Source organism: Amblyomma maculatum, chromosome 10 (assembly GCF_055883805.1).
Source record: "Amblyomma maculatum isolate TAMU_Amacu chromosome 10, ASM5588380v1, whole genome shotgun sequence".
Lineage (NCBI taxonomy): Eukaryota > Metazoa > Arthropoda > Arachnida > Ixodida > Ixodidae > Amblyomma > Amblyomma maculatum.
The window spans coordinates 16928626-16950761 of NC_139353.1; the positions used below are offsets into that span (position 1 = coordinate 16928626).

Consider the following 22136-nt stretch of genomic DNA (forward strand, 5'->3'; position numbering starts at 1 on the left):
TGTTAAACTTTGGGAAGCGGAAGCAGTCATGCAGGTCATTTTTGTCTTCCGTAGAAATGTCAATACATATTAATTGAATCAAGGAAAGGAAGAGCGCAGTATCTGTCAAGCCTGCTCTGTGGACACCTATACCGCGTCGTTATGAAAGGAAGGAGGGTGGGAGTCAAGTAAGAAAGAGAGAAAGAGGTGTCGTAGTGGAGGGCACAACCTGTGGATGGCATCGTACAGCACGCTGACGCCTCTCCGTTTTGCCTCCATCGAAACGCAGCCGTCAACGATCGTGTTCGAACGGTTCGAACCCGGGTGTCCGGGACAGTAGCCGGGCATCTTATCACTGCATAACCACACCGGGCCCATAGAAATACCTTGGTTTGGTTTTGGGTTTAACGTCCCAAAGTAATTCAGGCTCTGAGAGACACCGTATATAGTGGAGAGCCTCGGACATTTCGAGCACGTTAACCCCGCCGGGGTGGCGCAGTGGTTAAGGCGCTCGACTACTGCTCCCAAGGACGCGGGATCGAATCCCGGCCTCGGCGGCCGCTTTTCGATGGAGGCGAAAAGCAAGGTGTCCGTGTGCTGTGCGATGTCAGTGCACGTTAAAGAACCCCAGGTGGTCGAAATTTCCGGAGTCCTCCCCTACGGCGTCTCTCATAGCCTGAGTTGCTTTGGAACGTTAAACTACAAAAACCAAACCAAACCATTTCGAGCACGTTAGGTTCTTTAAGGTGCGGTGGCATAGCACGGAACGCGGACGCCTTGCTTTTTGCCTATATCGAAAAGCAGGTGGCGCTGCAGAGATTTGATCACGCGTCCTCTGGGTGTCGAACGCCGTATTTACTGAGCCGCCGCGACAGGACTCTAATAAAATGCTATATGCTACTCTTTCTCAACCAACTCTTAGCAGATAATTAAACTGTGTTTATAAAAATGTCGCCCACTTAGGAAAAAAACAAATGCCCTAACGAAACACAGAGTATCCTCACAAATGATGTATTTACCGTCGAACGAAGACTTCCATATGACGATACTATTAGCTAATTTTCATGGAGCGATGCTGAAGCAGTGCTTTCGGATATGCCAAAGCCTATTCTACCTCTTGCGAAACGTTTGGCTGGAGGAGGTTGTAATTTCTGTGTTTACCTTGAAAAGAATGGCAATAAAAATAAATTTGTATTTATTATTTATTTATTGAAATACCTGACGGGCTCTGATTGGAGTATTACGTGAGGGAGTTACATAACTGGGGTGCGGAAGAGAAGCAAGTAGAAGATGCTTATTTTTGACATTGTTATTTTCAAAACGTTATACAATGGTTAACACAAGAAAAGAGAACAAAATTTGAAAAGCACACTATAGAACACACTTCAGTAACAGCACACCTCAGAACAAAATGCTATGTTTTCTTTGAAAATAACGTATTTTGAATTGTGAACAATGTTGTAAGGAAGACTATTCCAATAACTGATTGCACGGGGCAGGGCTGGTGAGTTGAATGCAGTGGTTCTTCCCGAAAAGCGTTTAAAACTGAGGTGATGATGCAATCGGTGAGATGTGCGGCCGATTTTGTGAGAGGCAGTGTAAAGGAATGATTGCTATAAACAATTTTATGGAAGATGCAGATAAGTGCTATTGTTCTACGAGATTCTAAGAATGAAAGGGATAACGACGCCTTAATGTTAGTTATGCTGGAATGTCGGCAATAGTGGCAAGAAATGAAACGAGCGGCACGATTTTGTACGCGCTCTAGGGAATGAATTAAGTAATGTTGGTGGGGTGACCAAATAGACGATGCGTATTTATGTTAGATGCGTATTCAAACTTATATACAGAAGCACTGCCACCAATAATTTTACTTGCAGCATGTTTCCACGAAATGTATACAAAATTTATTCAATTGATTCTCAAGCAAACGCTGATATTTTATATGCTTTTGATAAAATTGCTCAAATGTGATTCATTAGGGCAGCTCGACGTTCTTCCAAAGACTCATCAGCGTACTTCCCTTCGTCTTTGACTCAATCCTTTCCTTCATTCGCTTGACCTGCTCTGGAGTGAAGTGGTTTTTCCAGTCGCCCACTACGCCTTTCCTAACGAAGTCTCCGGTCATGGGTTTCTTCAAGTCATCAGGTATGTCCGCTGACGCTGCCGGGCACTTGGAGGCTTTCATCGCAAACTCTGCCGCTTTCGCCGTCCACTTCTTGAATTCCTCGTTGAAACCTTTCATTGTGTTCAAGCTTGTTGTGGCCAAGATTCTCTCCAGTACTTCCGGTTGCTCTCGTAGTTTCTTCCCATAGCTTTCTCCGAGAAAGTCGGCGATCTTCAGTATGCCGTCACGAGGGTCCATCTTGAGATCTTCGTAGGTTACGATCAGCACGTTGTCATCATTGATATGCTCATACCAGGAAAGCTGATGGTCGAAGTAGTCGCCGAAGTCAACTTTTCCTTCGATAAACATATCAAAGAACTTGTCAAAGGGCTCCTTTTCGAAGCGATATGCCGGGAAGCTTTTCGTGTGGTGGTAGAATGATACGCAGCAGTCGTACGGGTTCCGAGTGACGTAGATATACTTGGCCTCTGGAGAGTAAGGCTGGTGCTTGAATGGGAGGTGGGTCTTTATTGCGCCTGGGCGCGGCATGGTCGCCACGGCTTCGGATCCCAACATCTCTAGGAACGGAGCCCTTCCCATGAAGTCATCCATATCCTGAAAGATATAAATGTAGGTAACATCAAAAGTAACAGAGAAAAGAATCCAAGAGTTACCAGACCTGAGCAGCTGCTAAATTTCCGAACAACCATTCTACGTAAGTGCCTTTATTTTTTTATCATGTGCGCATCAGCCTAGTTATCATGCCCCCAAAGTGTAAAAGTTTTATTGTAAGCCTTATTTGAGACCTCGGTCACACTGTCCTAATTTTCTCCTTTGTATTGGTATTCTGCTGTCGGCTACCTCCGAAACAGCAGAAACCTTTCACTAGCCGTAAGAATCTAAAAGAAGCAAGACATACATAGCTGCCTAACCCCCTTCTCAATGCAATAATTGGAACCTGTTGGAAAAAGTATAGTCAAGAGCATTTCGAACTTACAATCTAATTTTTTCCGGAGAGATTAGCAGATAAAGATTTCATGTTGACCATTATTACTACATGTTTGTTTTAATTTGGTAATTATTTTACATATAAGAGCACGAGCACAAATAGGTAGAATCGCCAGGGTAGTGAGACGTAGTTTCAACAGTATATGAAAAAGAATTAGCTTTAGCTTCGGCACAGTTTATACATTTTATGAGGCGTATTAAGTAGAGAAAAAAAGCAAGTTAGAACTGTTTAAACACCTTCCTCTTTTTACTCTTCTCTTCATCTCTCAGTAATCGAAGAGTCTTATCTCCATTGGAAAGATAGGTGTTGTAAATTTTAGGCTGCTGCGAGATAAATTGACTGTGTCAGCAAAACTTTACTGGACAGTAACTGCTGTCTGCTCGCAATGTACATTGAAAGCAGACTCTTTCATGCTCTCAGCCTCAATTGTGTGTTTTATTTTACCATTTTCCAAGTTAAAAGACGTGCTGAGAAAATACTATGCATTTGAAAGCACATATTAAAGCAAGTATTGCTTGGGTGGATGTCACTGAGTAATTACTCCCTTATTAGAAATCGACGCCACCTTTGGAGATTTCCCTAAATATTTGACCAACAGTATTTCATGTACGAAAAAAAAAATTCCAGGGGTGCACTTAAATCAGCTAAGGTCCAGTAATGAGAAACCAGTTTTAGTAAATCGGATAATTTGGCTAGTTTGTATGCCATGGATTAGTATGCCATCAGAGCTTGTCTCTCGTCTTATAAATGTTTCCCGGTGTGCTCATTATCAAGATAAATCAGTGCGAGTTCTGTCACGCCGCTTGGTGAATTCGCCTGACATTACGCTAGCGATCCTCGGCCGCACTCGGCGAGATGATTTATATGTATTTCGTTTTTATCCAGGTTAAATGAAGAAGCTGAGCGAATGCAACTTAATGAAGACGAAGATTTTCAAGCTGCGCAGCGCGACAGGGTTTTGTAATGGCAACCTGTGGAGGCAACGGTGCTTATACTCCTGGACCGCTTTTTCTGGCTATGCAGCAAAAGGCTACAGGAGCGGAACTTTCATCACGTTATTACTATATCATGAAGTTCCGGCAGATCTGGCCTTATTTAAGGTTTCGATTTAAGTTCAGCCTTTACTTTAAATAGTTTTCGAGCCGCCACTGACACAGATATGTATTTATGTAGACTATTTAAGGCCTAAGTGACCGTAAACTTGTGGTACGTTGCCGAAACAAGCGCATAGCGAAAGTGAAAAGGAAGCGGCAAGTAGACACAGCAGAAGCCGTCAACGTGCGCTTCGGGAGACAACCTACAGATGGCGTACCCATCCCGTATTCGCGGCATAGAGTACAGATTTGAAAAGGCACTGCACTAACGTTTTACTGGTTTGTGTTGTAGTTTCACTGTAGTGTAACAATAATGCGAACATTTTTGTAATCTTTTAATATTCCAGAATTTGGTTCACAAAATTTATGAAGGGGCTATATTCTGCTGCGCAGTGAGCTGATGCTTTTCGGCTATGTAGCTTTGGCTGCATAGCCCAAAAAAGTTGTCCGGGAGTTCAGTGAGCAATAGCATAGCGGCTGCAGTTTTAAACCAGGCGTGATTGACTGCGGTAATTGTAGAGGGAGACACCTACGTAACATTCGCGGCCATTTTGCGGTAGATGTAATATGGTGAAATGCTGATGGCATACCATTTTTCTTTTTCTCCTGCTTCTGATTGCACTGCTGCAACGGCGCTTTGCATCATAAATTTCAACCCAAGACCACATTTGAATACCGCTATAGCATTAGCATGATCTGTTCGTTCTGGCTCGAATTTGAAACCCAGTGGCAACCATGTTTTTGATGTATTGACAGTTCTCGCGGAAATTCACAAGACAAGAAACGTTATCGCAATACAATTTCGACGTTCATTGCATGGGCAATATGTAGGTGGCTGTAATTCTGCTATGAATATGCCGCCAAATACAACGCGTATAAGTGTCCTAACAAATGCATGTTGCACCTTTGGTGGGATGCCATCGTTGTAGATGGCGTACACAATGTGTTGCATCCAGGTGGTGCCACATTTTGGGTAAGAAACGATGAAGACGTCTCCGGCCTTTGGCTTGTAAGCAATGGCATCCTTCACGTTTCGCTCTTGAAAAATACAGCTCACGTAAAGCCCATCCACGTCCCGGTAGACACTGTCGGAGCTCATGGCCCAAGCTTCCTGCAGAAAAAAAAAATAATAACAGGTGATGGATTGACTGCAAGCTGCAAATAGTAACAAATAATGTCCTGGATATATGACAAGAGTGGCATGCAATAATTAACAAACATGTAGAGAAATAGTTATACTAGAGAGACTTTTTATACTGTGATCCGCGATCCGCCACCGTGGCCCACGTGTGGTGCGCACGCGCTGATTGGTCCCGACTCGGCAGGTCTAGGTACCGAATTCCAACATGTGGCGTCATCTATCGGCGTCAAGAGGATCTGGGCATGGGCAGTGGAACGCGCGGTGGCGGATCACGGTAGCGGATCGCGGTAAAATAAGCTCTTTATTGCGACGAGCCACCGCCTACCCTTTGCAGCTGTATACAAAACCTCCACTATCGCGTGAAAGAACACAAACATTCTTCAGGCACTTGATACCCATTAAGATCGATAAGGCGAAACCATTTGGGGTTGGTTCTACTGCAGCGTTTATTTGACGGAATCCCGCTTATCACACAATGCAGGAGAGTGACTTCTCGGTGCTGGATTTAGGGTGAGCACCTCTACTCGGCGGCGATGGCACGCGCTCGTTGCGCCGCTCGGTCTCCATAGCTGGCGGCAGGTAGCATGCGCTACGCTTCCACCTAGAGACCAGGGTGAAGGCATAGCCGTCGCACCCATACATTGCCATCCAGACTTCAGGAACGCTAGAAAAGGACAACTGAGATATGTTTCTGATGTGCCCTCCGTGGCGTTGTCGGTTATCGCTCTCGGCTGGTGATCGGAAGGGTAGACGTTTGATTCCCGGCGGAAGATGACTTTTTTCTTAAAGATTAGACAGAACACCGCCGAATACAGTGGACAGCTTTCGCCCATGCAAGATTTTCATCATGAACCAGGAAAAGCTTTCGCCTCAAAAAAGATCATTGCGCATTAGGCTTACTTTGTAAAGTTCTTGACTATATCGCCAGCTGATAAACCGGACTCTGTCGCAGCAGCTGCGAGCCCCTGGGCTATGCGCTTCAACCACCGCCGGCCAAACCCTCGCGTAAAAATAATTATTACTCCCTCTCTCTTGACTACGCAATTTTAAATTTGCTGCTGACTGCCTGAGATAGCTTTTTTTTTTTTAATTTCTGCAAGCATTATGATTTTTCATGAGTGCGATAATATAATAACGGGTAAGTGTTAAGTGGCTATTTTCGAAGGTGCTTGTCCCCAAAGTTTGTCATAGCCAAACAATTCAATCAGACTTCGTAAATAGCCGAGCGAGCTAATGTCGACGTCCAGACGGACATGACATCACGCAACCCGAAGATGTGTGTTTCGACCACCGTGGTTTCGACGTCAGAGAGAATACATGCTAATAAATGGTCAAGACCGATCAAAAAGTAATTAATGTGTCTCAATGCAATAAAGTAAAATATAAATAGGGCAAAATACTGCGAGGAGCAGCATAGATGGAGACGAGTATGTGCAGACCTCATCTCAGCGGCGCTGCCAAAAAAACCGCCGCCCAACCACTCACCACCACGGCGCGCCCCTAGAAACAGCGACGACATGGAGAGCCGCTGGGGCAGCATGTCTGGTCGCGTGGGTTGAGGAGGCGCGCCGGTTCAATATATGTCCCGGTGGCCTAGTATAGTGCAACGTTACGCCACGTGGAGATTATTGAGCCGCGTGCTAGACAATGTCATCAACGATGCAGCAGCTATCAACTTCCGCAGTGTGAAATTTCTGCCAGGGCACGCGATATAACCGTAGGCCGCAGCAACGCTCAGGCGCGTGCATTTCTCTAGTGCAGATTTTGCAGTGCTCTCGAAAAGTTTTTATCATTATCTCAAATGCCACACGAGAGTTTCATTACACAAGTAATGGGCTGTTTGATTATTTCAAGACAATTAGACTGCAGCGGTGAGGTAGCGGTCAGAGCGAGCAAAAGCTTTGTTTTTTAGCTAAGTGACAAAAGAACAGCGCAAAAATACGGAGACGGAGGAGGAGTACACGCAAAAATGGGAAGAGTCATGCGTGTATTCCTTTCTCCTCGTTTTTTTTTTTTTTTCATACTTGTCTTTCGTCACTTAGTTGTGAATCACTAGCCCAAGCAAAAGTTTTTACTCAGCAACTTTTTGTTTGAGCGTGGAGTTTGGATTTAATTTCACTAAGAACTCAGTCTAAACTTTCGTTTCTTTAAACACTATAAGCTTTTCGAAAGGGGCAAAAACTGGAACGAAGCACTGAGTGTGAAGGAAACTTAATGAGCATCACTCCAGTTGCAACTCTTTTTATCTCGCTTCGAACTTTGTCGGAGGGAATGCTGCTTTTCAAGTTGTACTACGGAGGGAGCGAAAAGGATAATGAAGAAAGGTCAACGCAATTTAGACAGAAAAGTGACACAAAAACTGAAGAAGCCAAAACAGATGCTTGGACAAGTTTGTAATCTATTGAGGGCAAACAGCGCGAAAAAGACAAGGACATAAAATAGACATATCATCATCATCAACCTGACTATACCCACTGCAGGGTGAAGGCCTCTTTCATATTTCTGCAATTAACCCGGTCCTGTGCTAGCTGCATCCAATTGACCCCTGCGAACTTCTTAACCTCATCCGCCCACCTAACTTTCTGCCGCCCCCTACTGCGCTTTCCTTCCCTAGACATAAGAAATACACAAAAGAGCACTCTTTTGTGCACATCTTATGTCATCGTCCCTTTTGCGCTGTTTACCCTTACTGAAGAGGCCAGCCAGGCTGGGAGAAGAGAGTGGAAAAGACCTTCGACCCGTACCAGTAGATTCATCTGGTTAGTTGACCACCTTGCCCTTCAAGGCATGTACGCGGAGATACGACGCTGACAAATTGTGTGGTTTTGGGCAGGGCTGGCGTGGTATGCAAGTGCTCGCTGGTCATGTGTAACGCGCTGTTCTGATTAGTAGCGCTAAGTGTCGTTGCCAGGTGACCAAAATGCGCTTTCCTGTGATCTTTTTGTTGTTGCTTTTTCTTTAAGTGGTTTACGTTCATTTACATGCTCCGATTTTAATCTACCTTTGCGTACTTGTTTCTATACAGCCCGAGAATGTTTTGCGAATGAAATAATTGGCAGTAAAAGATGCACCGGAGTAACCTCTTGGAGAGAGCTTTCTTGTGCGCTGCTTTATATGCGCGTGTCTTCTATATCATTAGTACTGTTCCGTTTCCCAGGGAGATGTCGCAGCGCCGTTTCTGTGCTTCCTCTATGGTGGCCTCCAGACACGCACTCACAGCGTCCCTGAGCGCTAGAGAACGCCAAATACCTCCAGCGTGAGAGAAAAGAGTGAACAAGAGGACGATTTCACGCACGCTTGCATCGCTGCCGGAAGACCGCCATTGTGCGCACTCTAGCGACACACTACACAATGGATGCATGACAGCACCCTGTATAGCATTGCACAACAATCGCGTTGTCAAGAATACAGGTCGCGTACATTGCCTGGGCCAAGGATTGCAAGAACGCATGTTGATCGCATTGACTGTCGCGATGAGACGGAAGCGTTGCTGAAGGTTCGTTGGAGCGTGTCGTTCGGCATTGCCGAAAGCGAAAACGTAGAAGTATAGGAAAAAGCGACACTGCAGAAACTGCAGGCAAACCAAAATAAATGACGTCCGACCATTTTAGAATAAAATGTGGGTCATATATGCGTGATCAAGGGGTGTAAGAGTCGCGTGCAACTGCATATGGGAGAGAGGTTGGCTGCAAATTTCAAATCTCAGACAGTACAGTGGATGACCATAAGACAGAAACAACAGACTTAAGACCAAGTGTAGAGGACAAAACACAAAAACCTTTGCGTGCTGTTAAGATGCCAGTCTTGTCGTGGTCTTTAACGGCGCAAACGTTTTAAGCAATAGAATTATTATCTAAAAAAAGATTCCCGAACCAAAACGGTCTCACCTGCTGAGCGCAGTGACGGAACAGTGTGCTAAGGTGTGCAGACAATTATCTTGAGAGTTGAGATACGCAAGCTATTTCAGGGTAGCTGAAGGAATGCAAAACAATTGCGCGAATATTTCACAGCACAGAGCCGTTGGCAGTTCTTTTTTTTAATTCTTACCAGTTATAGCCTACAATTTACGAAGCTCCTAAACGAGCCCAGGAGGAAGAGATCCTAAGAAGCAATAAAATACAACTCTTTCAATTTAATTATTTTATTACACCTTATACCTTCATTTAAATTGAAGCAGGGGATGCAGAAACGCGAACGTTTCCATCCGCTTTGGTGGCAAAGTGGTTGGGGTGCTTAGGGGAAAAGAGGAGGTGGGGAGAGGGGTCGACTATTTAATCCCGATCGCGGGATGCGAGTAGCAGGGCGACCATTTACAGTGCGATGCCAGCATATGTTAGTGAACCTCGGCTGGTCGAAAATTACAGTCATCCTCTATGGCGTCTTTCATACCTGGAAACAAAAGCGGCAAATTTCGCCGAAAGGAGACACAAATAAAATTGTAGAACACACTAAATACGCGGCAAATTTCGCCGAAAGGAGACGCAAATAAAATTGTAGAACACACTAAATACATAATATAAAGTATATCATAAAGTCCCTTGCCAAAGTCAACAGACTATGTTACTTTCAAAGGTAGGGTACTGGAGTTGGATATGTTACTCTAAAAAAAAAAAAAGGATACGATATCTTTAGCAAGCGAGAAATATGGCGCAAAGCTATATGATCACGGCGACTAGGAGTTCTGCACGTTTCAAAAACTCTCCATTGCAAACGGGGGGAATAGCTTTATATTATGAATGCTCCAGTAGGCGGATAAAAGCTAATTTGTCGATCTTACGCCTTGCAGGAGGTGGTCGTATACTGTCTGCTGTCATTTATATTGAAAGATAATCGTTTTTGTACTTATTGAATATAGAGCGCTCGGCGCGTTGCTGATTTTATCTCGCATTGGTATCGTAATTACGCGACTCTAAGCGAACAGTTTGTTAAGTACAAAGGTACAAACCTCTTCCATTTCTATTGGTGAATTCGTTTATATAATCAATAATAAAGGCCAAGTACTTGTTACACGTAGTAGTGCCCCCCTAAACCTGCCTCAGAAAACATTACAGTGGGCTATATCTCTTAGACGTAAAGAGACGCATACTGGCGTACTTGAGAGGGCAGCCTTGACTTTGAGTTTATTTCGGTGAATCCTTTTTTTTTTCTTTTTAAGGCTGCAAGTACCCTGGATATGAAGGGAATTTGTTATTCCGCGAGGGGCAGGCGCGAGGCTTTTCCAAACGTTTTGCCCCCTTTGTTTACAGTGTTATTTTTCGGGCAGCTTACAACCGAGGGCTTCGTTATTTTTTTCCTGTTGTCAGACTTCAGGAGTGCGGCTTAGAATAGAGGATGGTCTAGATTAGAATTAATGTGGGGTACCCTTTTTATGTGGGAGTCCCAAATGGCGGTTTCCCATTCGAGTTTTCGTTTTAATAAAGCGTTGTAGGCGACTAATTTGCATGTGCTGTAGGTTGGCCCGCATGCTGAGTGCGATGGAAGCCATGCTTTAGCAGAGCTGATAATCTAATGTAGTGTGCGGGGACGAATTCATTTCAGTCGCGACTTTAACACAGCATCGAGATATTTGTTCTTTGGTACATATTTGGTTAAAACGTAATAAAAGAAAAGGCTGATAAGTCGAAATGATTTTTCTTCCCCTCTATATATACATTGCGACGCTCCGCCTACGTCCTTAAAGGAAGCCTCACAGACTGCTCCCACATTGAAGGTCGACCAAATTCACTCTTGCAAGGAGTGGCCATCCCCTTGGGCACTTTGCAGAATCCAGCGTGGTACAACTAGAATGCAGCACGCGACCGGCATATCATTATTCTTTGGTGTTTTTTTGTCATATATAATGAACTAAAACAAACTAGCAATCACTGAGATGTCAATATTTTGTGCATAAAATTATTTCTCCGACAATGTGTCTGCGTGCCTCAGCAAGCTGCAGCCTTGCACACGCAACGGTAATGGAGCATTGTTTTTCATGGTAATAAACTCCTTGGAAAACAAACGCGCAGACCTGGTGCCCGGTTGTACTGAGGCAACCATACTACGGTAGAATATGCTTACTATTTATAGGCTTACTATAGCACCCAAACGAGCCTGTAGTAACTGAGTGGGTGGTCTGCGAAATAAGGAATTTCATTATTTATTATGACAGACAGGGGTGATTTTGGACTGTAGGCTATGAATCAAAGGACCAAAAATATATAGACTGGACCGTGCTGTCACTCCATGAGGTTTTTTCATAGAGCGAGCAGAAAATCTTAACGAAAAAAGTCGCCTTTGCCGGTTCTGGTATCCATAAGAACAGTAATGGCGGAAAAAACTGTTGGAGAGAACCAGTCAGGAAACGCGGACAAAATTTCCTGGGCAACCTCGACAACTACCTTAGTGCTAGCGTAATCGGCAGGAATGTCGCTTCATTAAAGTTCATTATATACTTCTTTACAGGGAAGAAATAAGGTGCGTAACCGATGCCATGAGCGCAAGTTTTTCCAGAACACTCCTATTACTCAAGTTCACGCTATCGGTTGGCAACACCTGAGAAATACAGAAAGCGCTACTAACGTATCTTTGTGCCGAATAATCATTACGATGCTCATTATTACTTCTATGAGATCAAATTTTAAAAAGCGATAATCGTTTTCTAAAATGATAGCTATTACAAAACATACAAAGGGACATCTGAAGATAATTTGCAAGAAAATCTGTATTCAACACAAACTCCAGCTGTGACACAAGCAGCTAAAAGTGTAGTTTAAGTGGGCGTCAGCAGTATAAAATTAGACTCGTGTGGAAATATTTTTCAGGACTGCGAATTGGGTGAGTGCTTCTGGGAAGTCATTTAAAGTAAGTGTAAGGCCAAGAGAAAGTATCTGGATGTCGTAACAAGGTATTTATAAAACTTCAGCTCCGAAGCCCGCAGCCTGTGGCTTGTGCTGGTGATGGGGGCGGAAAATGTTTTTTTCTAGCGCCCAGAAGCAGAACGTTGCCGTTTCTGATATATCTGCGGCAATGTGTTACCTTGAGCATGTGAAAGCTATAGTATTGAGCAAGTCTGACAGTCTATAGATATACTTCCTCTCTAAACTGAAGCTGATTTGAGACTCCGATTAAAAAAAAAATAACAGGAGTATGTTACATTTTGCCTGCATTCGTCAAGGCTTAAAGCATTTTACTTCGTGTGCACAAAGATATGCTCAATTAGGAGACAATTTTCTTACTAAAATAAAAATTTAGTGTAACAATTTTCGGCGAATGAAGTTTCAACTGCTAAACTTGTGGTTACGTTAAGCATCATGCTTACAAATTTGCTCACGTTACTGAAGTATTAAAAGCCTTCTTGAAAGACAGCTAATAAAAAAGCATCAGCACCGACTATGTGGTGAAAGCAATCCACCTCATGAGCACAAATGCGAACCTAGGCTCAAAACACGAAGCTGAGGCTTGAATATCATCGCCTATCAACTATTGCCACTTGGTGTAGAGAAATATAACAAAAATGTGCAGAAATAAGCTTCTAAGATTGAACAAGACTGCATTGAGAGCCATAATGAATGCATGTCGTACATCACACGTTAGCTTCCACTTTTCAACATTTCATAAAACAATACGTTCCTACAAGATATCGCTAGCTTGCATGAAAATTCCGCCAATTACCCAACACAATGCCGTGAACACTGGTATATTCCTCTACCACGCACATGTTATGAATTTCCAACACTTATTTGCGCTTTGCCAAATGCATAAAGAAATTTCAAGTTAAGCAACCAAATTAAAAGCATATAATAACTTTTTTTTTTTCTGATGCACTTGTAGTGTTACTTGTCTGAGTGCCATTTTATAGTGTACTGACAGTCTATTCCTTGACTTGCTGTTTTTTATTCACATTATTATTCCTATACTATACTGATTTTAATGACTTTTCCTGTCCTACTTTAAATATCGGTTAACTAATTTCATTTCATTTCAATTTATTACCTTAAAGACCCCTCGTGGGGTATACATAAGGGGTGGGATAAGCAGAAAAGGTAGAAGACAATGCAATATATGTGATCATATACAAAAAAATGTTGTTTAGATTGCTAGCAAACGATAAAGGGCAGGTGATGTCGACGATATGCTGGGGAAGGCCGTTCCAATCTTTAGCTGCACGTGGAAAGGAGGAGGCTGAAAAAGTAACAGTTCGGGCACGTGGGCGAAACACTTGAAGCGTGTGGCTAGTGCGGTGGGAAATGTAAGATGCTGGCGTGATGTAGGGGGCACGGTTAAGTGATGAGTGAAAGAATTTGTGGAACAGTGATAGCGTGGCTATGCGACGACAAACGGAAAGAGGCGATAGTGCTGATTTAGATTTTAGGGCTGAAACACTGACGTCGTACGAGTAAGAAGAATGAATGAACCTTGTAGCGCGGTTTTGAACGGCTTCTAGATCGTTTATGAGGTTAATATGATGCGGGTCCCATATGGCGGATGCATATTCAAGTTTAGGTCTAATGAGTGACTTGTAGGCGAGCAATTTCACGTGATGCGAGGTGAGGCGAAGGTGACGTTTAAGAAATCCCACAGTTTTGTTGGCAGATGATATCACGTTAGCAACATGTGCATTCCATGTTAGGTCATTAGATAATGTGACGCCTAAGTACTTGAAAGATGATACAGATTCTATGGACTCGTTAGCGATTTTGTAATGGAAGGCATGACTGTTTTTGCGACGGGTAATGGAAAGAAGCTTGCATTTGCTAGGGTTCAGGGTCATAAGCCAATTTTTGCACCACTGTTCAATTTGGTTAAGGTCCTGCTGGAGGGCTTTTTGATCAGTTGTGTTTCTTATTTGGCGGCAAATTACGCAGTCGTCAGCGAACATTCGAATTTGGCAGGATACATGCTGTGGGAGATCGTTAATATATATTAAAAACAGTAGGGGCCCAAGAACGGAGCCTTGTGGGACGCCGGATGTTACAGGGAGAGGGTTGGAAGAGTGGTTGTTCACAATGACTGACTGAAAACGATTTGTTAAGAAGGCCTTGATCCAGTTTAGCACATTAGGATGTAAGTTTAGAACAAAGTTTTTGTATTAATCGCTGATGTGGAACTTTATCAAATGTTTTAGCGTAATCCAGAAAGATGGCGTCAACTTGAAGGTTAGCGTCCAGGTCAGCATGTAAGTCGTTGAGGAACATGGCTAGTTGTGTTTCGCGTGAATACCCCTTGCGGAAACCGTTAGTGTATAGTGTGTCTTTTGTCTTCCAATGTCAAGTATATAGGGGATATAAGCACGTTGCCGAGCTGCTCTTGAGCAGTTGTTATTGCCTTACACCTCAAACATGTATGGAAGCATGCTGATTTGAAAATAAATTAGTTCATTGAATTAAAAAAAACACCACATTTACTGCGCAGATATGGAACTACGTAAGCTCGTGTTAGACCAAGCCGCCAGTAGAAACAACTTGAAAATATGTGAAAGCAGCTGAAAGATAAATGCTTGTTCAACTTTGCTTGCATTTCGTTACGCAACCACGCTTTACCTTTTTCTACCATTACTATTATTTTCACTACAATGATAGCCAAAACGGGACGTGGTAATTTTTTCCTTTCTTTAACAGTAATTTTTGATGCCAATCAGACAAATTAGTTGAATTGCAATATCAGCCCCTGATCATTTCAAAGGCCCCCTCATCTGCTGAAGAGAATTAGAAACAACCGATCACTCAGATGAGTAGCGTGAGTCCTTTGCGGTTTGTAGCAAATTACTAGTATACAAAGCATTAGGGATATGAGACTGCAGCTAGTGCGTTGCGACGCTTTGGGGTGACGTATAATATCGAGCTGTTATATTCGGCACATTAGCACGTTTTTTTCTCCTCTAACCGCAGGTTGGAGAAATGAGACATACTGAACAATGCACAGCACAAGCTAGTTTTTACCAGGAAGCTTTAATTTGCACTACGTGCTTAGGCTATCATCCCAGAAGCGTGACATATCAACAGCGGTCTTTTAATCAAATGTATATAGAAAAGATGCAGTGGTAGTGGCCAAAGCAGGGATAAACACATGGTTTTAGAGGCACAGTATAGACAGATCTTTTCTCCACCACTCTTCCTCCTTACATTGCCTGGCTAAAGTAAACTATTTTCGAGTGTAGCAAACTCATGTACTATTCTCGCCTTCCATGCTCTTCATGGAAGGCGAGCATTTCTTTTCTTAATTTCATGCCTGCACGAGTTCATAAGAAGACAATAATAAATGACTAAGCTAATCAAGCATTTGAGGTTTAAACTTGGAGAGGTGACTCTTGGTGACACCTGATAACGGAAAGCAGCTTTCTTCCAGCGCATGGTTCTTTATTTCAGCCATAAGCTTTTATGACGTAGGTCATTTATGCTTTAGGTAAACGCCAGACATCTAACCGGTTAAATATATGTCCACAGCAACATAGTTAGGGGCGTTTAGTGCGTACAGCATTTCAGCTACCAATGCCTTAGTGGCGCATTACTAAATTACCGTCCATAGCTACATGATACGAGAGCAGCTCCAGGAGTGTACAGTTGTCCGTTAGCAGGAGTGAAATGAGCGTTTCGTCCCTTCAGAGGTCAAAGAACAAGAGAAAGCGTCTAATCCTCTGAGTAATAGGAGGAGAAATATTTACGCACCATAAAGCATCAACGTGTAGTGCTGAGATGAATTAGTGCGACCCAACGGACAATCGTAGAAGAATACCTTAGCGACGGGTTCTTGTTGCCCTTAATCGCTGCAGAAGCAGCATACTCTCATATGATAGACGAGTTCGCGGAAGCGCTGCTTAGTACTTGGTAATTCCGCTAAAAAGTAAGTGCGTCGTCAGCTGGTCGCTTAGAATTACCGCACTAAACGCAGGCTAAATATAATTTATAGCTCTTTTTTTTTAGACTCAGGCGGGTATATTAAAACATAGTTACCCGCCCCTTGTTTATTATGCTTGCCCGTGCCTATGAAAAATAAAAGGGCAAGTAGTACCAACCACACGTTACCCTTTCCCGAACTGGAAGCATTCACAGCAGGGGGTAGCACGTTCATGAGCGGAGAAGCAGTAAAATATTAACGTACTAGGCCCCTATTGTTATCGCCTGAATTAATTACGCGTGCAAAGCGTGCACGCGAGTTGTGGCCATCACATTCATAAAATCATTGCAATTGCAACGCGGAGACTACAGCCTGCTGCCGCCCAGACGATATCTTTCGGTGCTTTGCCGGTCACATCTTGCAGGCCAGGCTCGATGCAGGCCAGGCTCGTATTGACAGTTATTCTTTCGGCGCGCGGTGCTTCCGCAATACCAGTGATGCAAGTGAAACTAAGTTATTTGACTGTTGTAACGAATACTAATAGAAGGTTCTGCTTTACGAAGAGGATCATCAATTTTACACGATATTTTATCAACTCCACACAAAATAACAATACCATTACAAATGGAGAAATATTTTAGTAGTTTGCTAACCTCGCCTTTATAGGCGTAACATACATTTTCTTTCTAAATGAGCTTTCTAAGAAAATATTCAGGCAGAACCGCTTGTAACTTCAAGCAACACTTCTATTTGCATGTTTTCTTTAAATTTGCTTTATATCCTTATTTTTTCTCGGCGATTTTCTTTAGATTGTCACAGTTTCGTATGGTTTTTCTGTGAACTGCAGTATTATCTATCAGGGTTTGTTCTTCAAGCGAGAGAGGTAATTTGTTTACCTCCTTAATACGACTTATTTACGTTTAAAATATGAATGGGCGGAAGTATTCAGCCGCTGCAATGGCTTTTAGAGCAGCGCATTTTATCTTACATATCTTTGGTGGCCGCACACACAGGACTAGTGGGAACAAAATTCTTCATTTGGAGTATACATGAAGTGCATCATAACTATTTACAGGAAGTAGTTGCGTCCTTTAGAAAGGAAGGTAATGAATTTCTATACTTAGGTCATGATTATCCATTTTGCTTTCGCCACACAATACAGGGGCGTAGAATTTGGCGTGTAAGGCGGAACACTGATAGTTTTTTGCCACGAATCAGCATAATGCTCGACAAAGTTTGAACGTCTTGAAGCTCCGAAAAGTTATCTTTACGAAAGCGTAAATACGGCCATGTATAATGCTCCTTAGATGCATCTATTATAAACAAAGCCTTCGTGGCAGGGAGGCCGCATTGATTCGCTTGGCCAAAGTGAAGTTTAACCCCGCCACTGCAGAAAGCAGGAAAAAGATGCGATTACAACGATGAAATTTCACTTTATAAGTTTCTTTAGTAGGCACTCCGTTAACAGCAACAACAACAACAAGAACATTGTGGCGGGAAAAATGGTCCCACACGCACTTATACACACATTAGTTCTTCAAAATATTCCGATGTATATATATATATATATATATATATATATTACTTACGCATCTGCTGCCACCTTACCACAATGAAATATCAAATGCGAAAAGTTTCAACAACCTCTCTGATTGTAATGTAGTGTGGTTCCTCAAGCGGTATGCTGAGCTTGATATTGCTAAAAGATAAAGAAAAGTGGTTTTGTACATACGAGAGCAGAAAGTTGAGTTGGGCAAGTTGGTAAAATGCACACTGGAAAAGTGTGCGCATGGACGCAAGGACAAGGTTTTGTACATGCTTGACACTCTCTCTGTCCCAGCGCACCTTTCAACTAAAAACTTTTCTTGACACGCCCCCCTCCTGTCCTCACGGCGTAAAAGTGAAGGCTAGCAAGCTGTCATTCCAGCGCACGAACAACGAGATTAAAACCCCGATTATGATACAAAGTACCAGGATTAGCGCATGGAAAACAAATATTCACTTACCGAACGGTTGGTTTAAGTAGTGTAAACTAGTATAGCCGAGAAATCTTTTCGGTGAGCGTTCTATACCACGCCGCGAGAAACGAGCAGCCTGCTTGACTTTCACTCAACGAAAGCTCGAACGTTGTCGCGCCCTCTCGCGCTTTTTCCCTGTATTGCTCTTCACCAGTTTGCGAGAAAGAGGGCGACACCGCTCTCCCAGTGTATAAGTGAAATATATTTGCGTGCAGTGTGCGCTGAAATGCAGCGAAAGAACGCGCTATCGGCGGGAGAAAAATAGATCAACTGATGTGTCGCGCCGATGCCATCATCCCCAGGCGTTGTCGACACGGCCAGATTGGTACCTCTGTGCACGTGACCCACTTTTGGTGAATTCACAATTCCGATTTCATTGCACCAGGACCTAGGCAACCCAGAAGAACATTCGGCGCCGCTTAATTGGCGTCACGCAACTATTTTCCACTACCCCGCGTGGCCTTGAACTCTTTTCTGTCTGCTGCACACTACTGTGCCCGACGGGGGCGAGGGTGGGGCGGAGGGGGGGGGGGGGGGGGAGAAGGTGAGGGGTGTAATCAGTCGACGTCCTTGACTCAGTCTCCGATGCGTGGGGAGGATGTAGAAATGTGGGCAAGGGAATGATTCTCACCACCACGTTACAGCCACGTCTTGCTATCTTGAGGGCTTTGTTTTTGCTTCGCTGGTGACGTGCTGCCCGCCGCGCCTTCAGCAATAGCACGTACTCTACCCATTCTAAGTAGCCGCCGCGCATGCATCCATCGCTTACCGCTATAGGGGAGAAAACCTGGGCCAGGGGGCGCTGCGCCGCTCTGTGCGTCAGCGCCCTCCATGGAGACCCCGTCAAAATCTACGCGCAGCCCGGCCGCGTCGTCTGCTAGCCGCCGCATAGAAAAGCATGTTGTCGTCTGCTCCGCGCTGCTTTCTAGCACGTGTTTGCGCGCGCGCGCTCGGTTGTTTCTCTCCTCCTCCGGCCGCATTGTGGCCACTGTCGCGCTCTAACAATGAGGGGGGAAGAAGAAAGAAAGAAAAGAACTAGAAGGAAAATAATGACGGCGCACTTTTTTCGCGAAGCTTTTGTGGAAACGGTAACGGGATGGTTGTGGGCCTTTCTACGAGATGGTTGTGGGCCTTTCTTTTTCTCTTTTTTTTTTGGGGGGGGGGGAGGGGGGGATATCTCGTACCGTTCGTGTGTCGTACTTCTATAACTGGCGGTGCTGAAGCAGCCATCGTGGAACCGGGTCGGCCTCAAGAAACAGATATTCGTCATTAATGCGATCACTTTACGACAATCATCCTATCCTCATACGCGATCCTGCTTCGGGAGCTCAAAACTGCGCGTTCGCTATAGGAGATAACTGAACTAGTAATTGCGCAGCGTAACAGTGGAATTAAGAAGACAAAGATTTCCGTGGAGAGATGTCCCCGTCTGCATGGAAAGTCGTCAGACATTTCCTCGCTGTTCGTCTCGTGGAGAGGAAACTGCCGCAAAAATGGCATGCCTCGGCTTCTGGGGAATGACCCAGGTCGTTAAGAAACCCCTCATCGTTAACGGTAGCTAGGTCATTGATTTCGGATGGCAGCGCCGCAGCAGTGAACTTCCCCTGGCCGGTGTCGGCAGGAACCAAAGGGTAAGGCGGCATGCTTTGTGCCTTTGTAGGGAACGCATCCTAAACGCGCCGAAAACAGGCCCCACGGCGCCGGCAGCACTGCCTAAAACGTTTGTCCCCAAAGAGCTGAATAGGCCCCTTTCAAGTGACCAGTCACAAAGGGAAAGGAAGGAGCACTCGAAGGCTGGACCCTTCATTCTGTGAACATGGACAGAGGCATCAAGAGGTGCCGTGCCGCCTCAAGTCCTTCAAGATACCTGTCGTTTGCCTCCCACCTTCAAGCAGCGAATTCGCGTTCATTTTTTTTTATGTATGTCTGAGCCTGCCAACAAGCGCTTTTTGAAAACAATGTCCGGCGACCAATTAATCATAATTTCTTACTTTCAAAAGCACCGATAAAAAACATGCCTCCAGCCAGCCTCTATGTCAGCCGGGGCACAGAAAAAAGCAAAATTAAGAAATCCCACTGGCAAAGAGCGCCGGCTTTGCGCGCGAGAACGCGCCACCAACCCCCCTCGTGCTCACTCTCCTTCTCCCGCTCCGCGTGCACGCGCGGCTGAACGTAGCACGCGCTCCCGAGCGAGCGGGCTGCGCAGACTCCGCAGACAGCCACGCGCAGCGCGGGCGCGGATGCGCGTAGGTTTTGTAGTTCCTCTCCGCTCCGCTGGAAACCGAGCGCTGGTGTCGCGGAGCAAACTCCAGCTTTGGTTCCCTATACGCAAAGACAACTTGCGCTGCGTCTGCGTCTGCGGATGCAAATGCTGGTCAGGCAGCATAATCGCTAGGCGCTCGTACCGAGGAGGCTGTATGAAACAGGGTGAACAGCAGCTGTAGGTAAATGAACTTAGTTTGAAGGTAGTTCATGTACAAGTGCGGGGATAAGTAAACAAGCATCACTTTTCCGTTCCGAGTGTGATGACGCCTTCCATGTCAGAAATGAACATTGTTTGCCCTTGAAGAAGAGCACTAGGGTCTGCATTTGTGTTTACATATCATTCGAGAAAAATTCGATGAAGCAATGCGTTATGCATATTACAGAATAATAGCGCGTTGCCTCTCTTTTCCCGGACCTATACGCTATTCGGGTGGGGACAACAACTTTTCTTAAGAACGTATTTCCGACTATACTGTCGATAAAACTTGAAACTAAAATACGCTTTTAACTATAGTTTAGTAGACTTTCTCTCTTTTTTTCTTTTTACTCTGATGCACTCACCGATAAGTTTCATAGTACACTTTTCATTTACGACAAAGATGTTAGTATGTTAGTTGCATGCAAATATTTTTTGAGGTCAGTTAACCAATATCTGAAAGCGACACTGATGATGTGTGAAAGCGACAGTGCGGAGAAGGGTGCGGATGTTCGCTCGCACGCACAGAACCAGTAAAGCGTGCAAACACAGCGCTGCGTTTACAAATAGCGGCGAAGAAAAACGGTACATTTTACAAAGTAGTAAAGCACCATAACGTAACTTCACATCGCAATCGGCAGCCTGTCAAAAACGTGATAAACAAAACCCGGTTCCCCCAGATGCGCAAGCTTCGCTTCATTGCGGCACGGCCTGTCGCCCCCACTGCACCAAAGGTAATACCCTATTATAAGCGCTGGCGCCGTGGATTACCGTGATGCGCTGCTTTCGAATTCATGTAAACAATGGTTTGGGTCGAGTGTATAGGTCTTAATACTTGAAATCTCTTATTCACATACTTAGTGCATTCGAGTAAGAACCATTACCCGGACTGTCTTCGTGAAGAGCTTGTGTCAGCCACCAGCTGCTGGAATCATCGGTGGCGTATCCTTGCTTAAAGCCGTGAAGATTATCTTACCTATAATAATTATTATACCATTACAAAAATAACCGTGTTGTGTAATGACGCTCCACGATTCACAGAAGAAAAACTACAATTAAATTTAATCTATATGCCCCCTTTTGGACAGTTGGGTGATTCTTGCTTCGTTTTCTCACAAGGCAAGCAATTGTCACAGGTGTAACCACCACCATTATGAGCGGGTGCGCACAAAATTCGCTTTTTTCACTTAGCCAAGCTCGCTGTGTTTCAATACAAATACTATTATAGCTCTGAGAAAGCTAGTTGGTAGTTTTAATCATGTTGAAAAACCTATATCGCAGCCTACGAAACGATTTTCAGTGCATACGCGTGCGACTTAACAGATTCAACATTTCGGATTTACAGCCGACAGCTTCTGGGTCTCCCTTAACTCTAGATTTTAGCTTTTGGCTTCCTTGAATATTTAACGTTAATCGAACACTTTCTCGCTGTTTTCGATGAGCCGAAGAACTATTTGTGTTGAGAAGAAAATTATTTGCATATTAAAGTTCACCACAAATTGGCGGTTGGTTGAT

At 44.2% G+C, this 22136-nt stretch overlaps 1 protein-coding gene across 3 annotated transcripts; it reads right to left on the reverse strand.

The window, feature by feature from the left end:
- Window positions 1–1163: 1163 nt before the first annotated feature.
- Window positions 1164–18307, reverse strand: LOC146175674 (sulfotransferase ssu-1-like). Of its 3 annotated transcripts, none has more exons than XM_084582063.1 (4): window positions 18149–18279; window positions 17787–17841; window positions 5094–5300; window positions 1164–2701 (listed from the first exon to the last, which is right to left on the reverse strand). In XM_084582063.1, exons 3-4 carry the CDS (start codon window positions 5286–5288, stop codon window positions 1958–1960), a joined length of 939 nt encoding a protein of 312 aa, XP_084438189.1. In that variant the 5' UTR covers window positions 5289–5300; window positions 17787–17841; window positions 18149–18279; the 3' UTR covers window positions 1164–1957. The 3 variants fall into 3 exon arrangements, with proteins under 3 accessions (XP_084438189.1, XP_084438188.1, XP_084438187.1); XM_084582062.1 differs by having other exon boundaries at window positions 17732–17841; XM_084582061.1 differs by lacking the exon at window positions 17787–17841 and having other exon boundaries at window positions 18149–18307.
- Window positions 18308–22136: the final 3829 nt, after the last annotated feature.

What these genes read in the sequence shown, in the direction of transcription:
- LOC146175674 (XM_084582061.1), bottom strand. Translation starts at nt 5,288, where the DNA reads ATGAGCTCCGACAGTGTCTACCGGGACGTGGATGGGCTTTACGTGAGC. An exon ending in ACGATGGCATCCCACCAAAG is followed by an intron (nt 2,702 to 5,093) that starts GTGCAACATGCA and finishes TATATCTTTCAG; the next exon opens with GATATGGATGACTTCATGGG.